At 41.2% G+C, this 9,418-nt stretch overlaps 1 protein-coding gene across 1 annotated transcript; it reads right to left on the reverse strand.

The window, feature by feature from the left end:
* Window positions 1-1,286: 1,286 nt before the first annotated feature.
* Window positions 1,287-4,756, reverse strand: NIR1 (nitrite reductase 1). Its single transcript, XM_087678390.1, has 5 exons — window positions 4,174-4,756; window positions 3,851-4,010; window positions 3,381-3,735; window positions 2,883-3,171; window positions 1,287-2,388 (listed from the first exon to the last, which is right to left on the reverse strand). The coding sequence occupies exons 1-5, from the start codon at window positions 4,507-4,509 to the stop codon at window positions 1,654-1,656; spliced, it is 1,875 nt and encodes a 624-aa protein (XP_087534516.1). The 5' UTR covers window positions 4,510-4,756; the 3' UTR covers window positions 1,287-1,653.
* Window positions 4,757-9,418: the final 4,662 nt, after the last annotated feature.

Raw genomic sequence — 9,418 nt, forward strand, 5'->3', positions numbered from 1 at the left:
CAATGGATAGAGCCATCTTTGTATCAATTTATTTGAAATTAAAAACAGTTTCTCTTCTTCTCATATTTGTTATGTATTCTCTAGTCCTTGCCCAAATTTTGTCAGCTCCACCGTGTAATTTCTACACATTTGACTTGTCCAACAAAATATAAAGTTCAACACACATGATTCAACTTGGACTATGTGGTGAGGTCAAATTGACTTGTGTTTCCTTCTTCGAGTGGTATATTGAGTTATATCTACATATTTCTTACCTCCACTCTTCAAAAGGATCACAAACTTATAGCTATTGTTTAAACTTTTACATGCCTACATAAATCTTTTATGAGTCCAAGATAGAGATGTCCTACTTTTAAACTTGCTTGTTAGTTTGTTTTTTGCCTTGGCCCAACCAAGTTGTTTGTGGCTTTCAACCTAGGGTTGGCGCAGGAAGTGCAACCTCACTCCCCCTGTGAACCCTTAGACACAGCAGGAGAGTGCAGGGCATTTGGGGAGAGTTAGGGTAAGGAGGCTGGTAGATTGTCACATAATACACTGCATCAACAAAACTATGAGATAAGTTGTATGTTGTCTTGACATCTCAATTACCATTGCCAGGTCATCAACAAGCGATAGCCTGTGGAGGAGGGATCCTTTGTTTATCAACATTAGCATAACAATGGGGATGAGGAGAACAAAACGTAATCAAGTAATAGCCAATCAAAAGCAATGTATTTTCAACGAATCATCTTACTCATATGGTGGGAGAAAGCATCACTCTATTGGGAGATAGTGTGTAATGTTGGGAAGGGCATCACTCTACTAGCCCCCTTACCCTACACCCCAAGGTAAAAACACCTTTTCCAAAAGAGGGTGCTAATATCAAAAGGAGCTTATATGCTACTAGCAAGGTGAAGCCAATTCTCACTCTCCCATTGGACACATCCAATAGGTTGACAAAAGGAAATGAGGGACCCAATCACATTTCTTTTTCAAATGAATTTCCTCTCCAATCAATGTTATCCGTGATTCCTACCTAGTACCTTCCATTTCCTTCCCTCTTCCCAAGTGTGGTTAGCCATTTACCTTGCTCACCCTAGGGTGGTGGGCCAGCTCTTAGATTAAGCAGCCAAACCTTCAAATCAGAAAGCCTACAATGAACCACTGCTTGTGAACATCTGGCTGCTAGGGCTTGATCATAAAACCAGAGGTTAAAAGAGTGGGCTCTTCATGCGTGTTTGGCGTACCCAAAATCCAAAGAATGTGTGTGTGAGAGAGAGAGAGAGAGTCAGCCTCTTAACAACCTGTTCTGAAGCTGCAATCTTTACATCAAGATTCCCATCTCATGCTGTTCCTTATTTTATCTTGTTGTACATTTCCCTGTAACTTTACAATGTAGATAAAAATCATACAAATGCTCTGAAGTGGAAACTCTTCGAAGTTGTATAATACCTCTAGCTCACTTTGTTTCTTTCTGGGCTTTGGCAAATTGGCAGCCGAGGGACGAAACGCTACAAGTTCAGTAGCCTCGAGAGGATAAGGACCGGGGTCCGGGACTTACTGTAGGAGCTCTTAACACTTGTGCTATCCGAGTATGACAGCTCTGGTTGGGTTATTATGGCTGCTGACAATGACATTCAAAATTTTGCAGAAGGAACGATGAAGCAACGGGAATCAAGCCGCCTCTTCTCTGCGCTTGGCTCCAAAGTGCTCAATCAAGATCTCCTGAACAACACCCACCACATCCTTACATGGAACCCCTGTCCTAATGACATCGCCCAGGTGAGAGTCTGCACCAACACGACCACCCAGGTAAATATCCACACCTTCCACCACCTTCTTCTTCTCATCGCGGGTCATACACCCCATAAACCCTATGTCTGCAACCTGGATCTGCCCACACGAGTTCGGACAGCCTGTCCAGTGCATCCGCACAGGACGAGGCACCTCCATCGTGCGCTCCAATTCTTCTGTGACCTCGCGCGCCCTAGCCTTTGTCTCGATAATAGCCTGCCCACAGAATTGGCTTCCTGTGCATGCCACCAGCCTGGCCATCAGCGATGAAGGGAATGGTGAAAATTTCTGCAGAATCGGTTCCTTCAGCAGGGCCTCCACCTTCGCAGTGGGAACATTAGGCAGAATAATGTTCTGCTCCACTGTCAATCGAAGCTCCCCATTCCCATACTCGTCCGCAAGCCGTGCCAACTCGTACATATCTTCCGCCTGTACACGCCCCACAGGGACATGGAGGCCCACATAGTTCAGCCCCTCTTGTTTCTGAGGATTTACCCCGAAGTACTCCCTCCGCTGCCAATTCACATCAATCATGTCCTTCGCGGCTGCACGCTCCAGCTTCTTTCCCCCACTTTTCATCCTCTGCTTCACCTCTGAGCGAAAAACCTCCACACCCTGCACAGATCAGCACAAACCATATGCCTACGTTAGGTACATGGTTCATCGGAGCACTTGCACATATACATATTTGCTGCAAATTTGACTCTCTGTGTCTTCTCAACTTAGAGGCAGACCTCTACTTGACAGAAGGGTTCTTTTGATTTTAAGCAGCACATTGTCTTTTTGTCTGATGCAGGACATCTGTTCTCTCTCTTCTAGCAAACCCTCTGAGTAAACTTATATTATTTCTAGCATTTTCTGTGTGCAAAAAAGGAATCCCCCTAGAATTTCCAGCATTTGTTGTGAGCAAAATGGGAATCGCTCTTAAGGACTTGACTGCTCTTTAGCAGCATGCATACAACTGTTCGATCAAAGGAATTCCTACTGGTCTCACTGAAGAGAGAGAATCAAAAGTTTTTCTTATGCTTGAGAGAACTTTTAAAATCCATGCAGCCAATGATAAAAGAATATCCAAGAATAGTGCAGTCGAAAGAAAGTAGACTATTTACCAGCTCATCTATAAGCCACATCATCCGTGTCTTCTGTCGGTTTCCTCTGTATCCTAAATCTCTGAATGTCTCCAGAATAGCCTTACACAGGATCACCACATCCTCCTCTGCAACCCATGCATCTAACGGCACTGCCTCCGCAACTCTTTTTGGACTGAAAAACCCACCGACTAGAATATTGAATCCAAGCTTCCCATCCTTCATGGCAGGCATATAAGCAAGATCATTGATGTGAGGATGTTCAAATAAATCATGGGTTCCAACAACGCAGACATTCCATTTGCGAGGACTGCCGGAAAACAAAGAAATAAATTAGAAGACAGAAGAACAGAATTTAAAGATAAAGGCCCACTCCTCGGAAGTCTAACCAAGAATCATAGAAACACTGGCTCCTACTACTGACAGATTACTGATAAAGCAATAACTGGACCTTCCAACGAAAAGCATTAGAAAATTGTTGGTTCTTCCTAGCATTGAATCAGAGCAACATGAACTCACAGATTGGTGATGGCTGTGTTCCCTTTGCCACCGCTAATGATGAACTCATTGAGAGCACTGTTGTATGGACGCGTGTCTACAATCTCATGAGGGTCAATGCCTGCCAGGGGGTTGCCAACCGGATTGCGAACATTGTCCATGCCACTCTGCAAGCTGTACAAACCAACATTCTTGAGGCCCTCTAGAATCTCAGGCACATCTGCAATGACGATCCCCCGGATTTGCCAGTTCTGGCGTGTCGTAACATCTGCACAGCCCTCCGCACCATATTTCTCCACAACGCTTGCTAGATACCGAGTCTGCTCACTGGTTGTCACACCATTAGGCAGCTTCAGGCGCATCATAAACCTCCCATCTGAGAACAAATTTACAATTCACCGACAATGAATGAAGGGTAACCTCTCACTAAGAAACAACCCAAATACACGGTAATTGTTCAAAAACCGATCCAAAATCAGTCTTCAGCTCACATTGATGCTTCCTCCTATGAAAGAGACCCAGCCATTTGAGGCGTGCATCGATATCATCTTTGGTCTCTTTGGAGCTGTCAATTTCCTCCATAGACTTCTGTGCAAGGGATTTGATTTCCCCCTCAACATAGAGCTTCATAGGATCCTTCTCGAGCTTGATCTGATAAAAAGGACCAAGGATGAATGACTTCCTGGCATTTGAAAGAAAATGATTGCACATCTAAAACATGGACTGATTAGAACTCGTCAGTAAGCTATGGTTTACTCACATTCTTATAATTCATCAAAACGCTATCTGTAATCTACTTATAATTAGTGGATACCTTTTCAGCAGGGTTGATGCCTTCTCTGGCGTCTGGTTTCAGAACCCAGTAGCCATCCTTCTCTTCGACGCGGGGGACAAGGCGCTCGCTCTGGACCTCGGCGGAGGAGACACTCTCAGCGAGGGCATGCAGCTGAGAAGAGCCTGCTGATGCACCAGGGCCATTGGGGGGAGCGGAAGAGGAAGAGGCATAGAGGTGGTTTCTGTATCCGCCACCAATGGGAGCTCGACAATCCGAGGCAGGTTTAGGGGAGCTGCTGCTGCAGCAGCAATTGGGGGAGAGAGACTGCTGGTGTAGATGAAGGGCAGGGGAGAGGCGAAGGGCCAGGGAAGCCATGGCTGCTGCCTTGGCGTGTGACTAGGTGTCGGATTTTGGGTGCACCTGGGCAGCTACCTCTGATGCTGTTTCTTCTTCTTCTTCTTCTTATGATGATGATGATGATGGTGATGGTGATTCTGCTTCTTGAGATGGTCCAGCGGTGAGGAAGGAGGCATGGTGTGTGTGTCAGGAGACAAAGTGATAAATCTCTGCGCCGCAGCGGCTCCTCCTCCCTCCAAGGGTCGTCGGTTACCCGGTGGTGTATATACCCTCCAAGAGCCACACGTAGGCTTTTGTGGCGAAATGAGCGTTCCATCAAAATAGCATCACTTTTCTCCATAAAAATCCACAAAATTTTTGAGGGAATATTGACTCTTGAGTATAGTTTTACTCTAATGTTCATAAAAAACCGAGCATATTTGGTTTTTATAAGTTAATGTTCGTAGAATTCGCAATCACCTCTAAATTAGACACAAGGTCTTAGAGTTGGGCCAAGCCCACGTAAATTTTACTTGCACAAGTCCACATAATCAAGTTATTAGCAGTGTGGATCTATGATTTCCACTCTATCAAGCTCCATGTCAGAATTGGTAGGAGTTAATGGAGTGCCTTGAAAAATTGAGGCACTTTGATAATTGTCCAAAGTTTTGTACACATGGCATCACATGAATGGACAATTCCTTCTCTCTCCTAGCTCAATACAACTTCTCTCTCCTACTCAATGTGTTCTCTCTCCTCACTTAGAAGCAAGACATTGTCTCTCGAAACTTTCTCCTACTCAATAACTTGCACATGGAAGGTGACTTGCCTTTAGCCAAAACTCACACACATGAGTTGATGACTTAGGCATGTCTTGGCTCCTGGGCCTTGGACACACATAGGTAAATAGACTTGTGCAACTCAATGTAGTGCACTGTGCACATTGACATGCACATGTCATTTGTTATATTTGTGATCAATCAACCTACACCTTGATCAAGGCTCATGTCTGTGCCATTATCGAGACTCCTTCAAGTTGATGAAGTACCACCCAAGAAAACAAAAAGCCACTCTATTAACTAAAGCAAGTTATAGCTAGGTGACAACATCTCATTACTAGCTCCTCTTAGGTTCGACTGTTTCTCCCTCTTTTTAATGATTTTTATGGGCTTGATAAACTCTATTAACTTGTATGTGCCTGCTTCTTAGCTTTATACTTGTTTGTGATTATGCATCTCTTATGGATCCCATCCAATTTTCTAATTTTGAGTTTGCGTTCTTATAATTGCAAACCATTTGTCAATAAGCCGCATAAAGAATAGAAGGAGTCAAACCACACTCAATCTCTAAAAAAAGAAAGATTAGGACTTAGAAATATGAAAAATGCATTCAGTCGGTAACCATAATTAATCAAGGGGTATTAAAAGCTCAAGAGAAACTACTAAAGATAAAAATCAAACTTAAACAAGGGGAGGAAATAGAAGTTGAAAAATGATCATATTAAGGGGTATTAAAAGTTGCTGATGGGTTGGCAATTTAGATAAGCCCACAAACTAAATGTTCCAAATAATTAAAAGAAAAATGAAAAATGAGTTAGTACCACTACTTGTTGATGATAATTGTAATAAAGTGGCTCATAAAAAACAAAACATAGCCCTAGTACATGGTGACTTTGCTATTATTTTTAGTTCTCTCCACACAGATAATGCAGGAAAAACTAGGGCTCAAGACAAGGTCGCTAGACTTAGACCCAAAGTTATCCCCTCAGTAATTGCATCCATACTTGACCAAGACCTCTCCATTATTAAATTAGGAGATACCATTGACAAATTTAAACGTTGAAAAATATCTAGTCTCTTAATCAATTCTACCAATAATTTAAGGATGACTTTTGTCATGGGAACGTGAAAATTTGATGCTTTGCTTAGCATTTGATTAAGTTTTTAATCAAATGTGCAAATGTGGGGTGCATATGTATTGTGCAAGATAGTTAATTCACAATGATGGGCAAAGGGCCTCGAGATGCTAGTGGGCGTCAAAGGCAAAAGTTGAAATACTTATAGTGGAAAGGTACTAGGTGGTGTCTGGTGTAAGTTTCGGTCGTAGGGCATTTGTTTGACCTATAAGTGTTAGTGTTGACACTAGGAATTTGGGATTGATTAATTAGTTGATGCTAGTTCAACAGTCGATTAATGCATAGGACCACTTAGGGGTCAAAATGGCATAGCTCTAAGACAAAAGAAAAAAGTTCAAATCTTTCTAATTTTCCTAGCCTAATGTTTATTTGGAAAACCTCTTGGCTAATCGAGACTAACCTATGGTAGGATGAACTTGTCAAAGATTCACCCACTCCCTTGCCGCAAAGGTGTAGTTTTAGTTTTTTGATTAGTCCTATTACAATTATATTTGAAACATACAAAACGACTTCCTTGATTAACCCATTAGAACATGCCCTTTCATGTAATATTGACATAGACACAAATAAATTTAAATTTTGTCTTTAAGAAAGCATGATTTTTTAAATTCCAAGAGAGTTTGTACAATCACTACTTTATTCTATCAATTTGATTCTGTAAAGAACATAATATCCTATTATTTTGATTCTCTAAATAAAAGGAATTTCCTAGGACAATTTTGAGGATCACCTTCACCTAAATTGGAATAGCCTTCTTGATTGTTCTTGGGTATGGGGTAAAACAAAAGAGAATTTATAGCATACCTCCATTATACTATCTTTTTTATGAAAATTAGAGAATTGATTCTAATGCTTTTTCAATTCATAGCCCTAAGCTAGTGATTTTCTTTACATGTGAACCATAATTGTTCCTTCATTTGTACATTTAAAATTGATCAATCAAATGGTATTTTAAGTATGGACTAGGCCTATCATGAGAGGGGAATGCTTCTTGCAAAATTTTTCCTCCTAGAAAGCCTAGCTTTTTGTCATGCTACTCTAATTGGGTGTACCCACAAGAATATCATGAGACTAATACTAATCTTAAATTTCTCTACTTTCATTATTTTGTAATGAGTAATGCATTTAGATGCTATGAGGGCACCTAAACTTGGGTTGGTGTAGGTGAAACCCCATTTGCTTATGCAATCTCTCATCTGGTTCTAGTTCTTTCTTTCTTGGGAGCAATCATGAACACATGAATTCTTCCTCACACACTCCTTATTTAGCTCCTTCCTTGATTATTATAACACCTCCTTGCTTGATACTCATATGATCTTTAAATTGGGAATTTGGCAAGGCTAGCAAGAATATTCAACTTAGTAAAGGAACTTGATAGATGTCCATAGATAGAGTAGAAATTGAGATGATACTCACGATTAGAGAAATGGATTCTTTGATATAGGCAAGTGAGTATGATCTCTTTAACTAGGAAATTTTCCTTAAACCTTTGAACAACAAGGTGAGGATTGAAGATTAGGTAGAAATGAAGATTTATAGGGGGGGATAGAGAGATGATGGACTGAGTATGAGTGAGGGGAGGGGGTATTTGTGAGAATGAGGAGCATAAAGAGGGAATAGGCTGATTGGGATTGTCAATGTGCCCTTCAAATTCACTAGCTCTTGAGGTCTCTTTGCTCTTAGATTTCCTATATTCCTCTCTCTCTCTCTCTCTCTCTCTCTCTCTCTCTCTCTCTCTCTCTCTCTCTCTCTCTCTCTCTCTCTCTCTCTCTCTCTCTCTCTCTCTCTCTCATACACCCTCCTCTCTTCCTTTCTCTCTCTCTTTCAAGCATCGAAAAGAAAAATCTCCAAAAGAAGATTCCCCCTTTAATCTCATCTCATAAGCTTACATAGTGCAATGTCCCCATTACTTAGTTTATTTTAATAAACAATGTGTGTATACATTCCAAAGAAAATTGATTTACGTAGCACATTTTAAAAAATTAGCTCTAATTATGAAATTGGCTCTACTTATGAAGATAATTGTTATTATTAATGAGGTATTATATGCCAATTCATGGAAGAAAGACTTGGGAAACCCTCCCAAGACTAGCTTATTAAAACTATGTTTGTAGTATAGAACAAAAAAAAGAACTAGCCTAGTGGATAGTCACTTGGAAAATAAGTACACTTAGGTGATGACACTACGGGATGGGTGACCTCTCGAGAAGATTTTCCTATAAGCTAGTGGGAGCTTCTCATGTGCAGCGCCAACAAAGCCTTCGTAGCCCGTTGCCAAGTATGCCAAGGCCAAGATGCCAAGGTCTATGCCTTGGTCGCCATCTTGGTGGTACGCCTTAGTTTGTAAGAGCTATCACAAGCTAGGATTAAAAAGGGATGTATTAAAGTATGTAACTCACTACTTGACTTGTCAAAGAGTCAAGGCAGAAAGGATCAAGATGCTTAGAGAGTTACAACCCTTGGACATTCCACAAATGAAATGGGAGTCAATAAGTATGGACTTTGTTGTTGGATTACCTACTGCTGCTGGTGGATATGACTCCATCATGGTAGTGGTTGATAGATTGACAAAAGTTGCAAACTTGATCCCAGTTAAAACAACATATAAGTCATTTGACATTGCTCGAGTCTTTATCAAAGAAGTTTTTAGGTTACATGGATTTCCAAAGAGCATAATCAGTGACCAAGACTCCAGGTTCACCCTCTAAGTTTTGGACTTGCCTATTCCAAGCAATTGGAACAAAGCTATGCTTCAGTACTGCTTATCATCTTCAAACTGATGGCCAAACCGAGAGGGTGAACCAAACCATTGAAGATATTCTAAGGTCTTATTGTGGCAAAGAACTAAAATGGTGGATTGAACATTTACCTTTGGTGGAGTTTGCTTATAACACTGCGTTTCTACAAACAATCAAGATGTTTCCATTTCAAGCCTTGTATGGGCAAGAAAGTTGTACACCTCTAAACTTCTCAGATTCTACTCTCAAGGTAGAGGCTTCTAAGGCTATGCTTGAAGAGATGGACTAACAAATC

Source organism: Lygodium microphyllum, chromosome 5 (genome assembly GCF_053477565.2).
Source record: "Lygodium microphyllum isolate KBCC chromosome 5, Lygodium_microphyllum_v1.1.10, whole genome shotgun sequence".
Classification (NCBI taxonomy): Eukaryota; Viridiplantae; Streptophyta; class Polypodiopsida; order Schizaeales; family Lygodiaceae; genus Lygodium; species Lygodium microphyllum.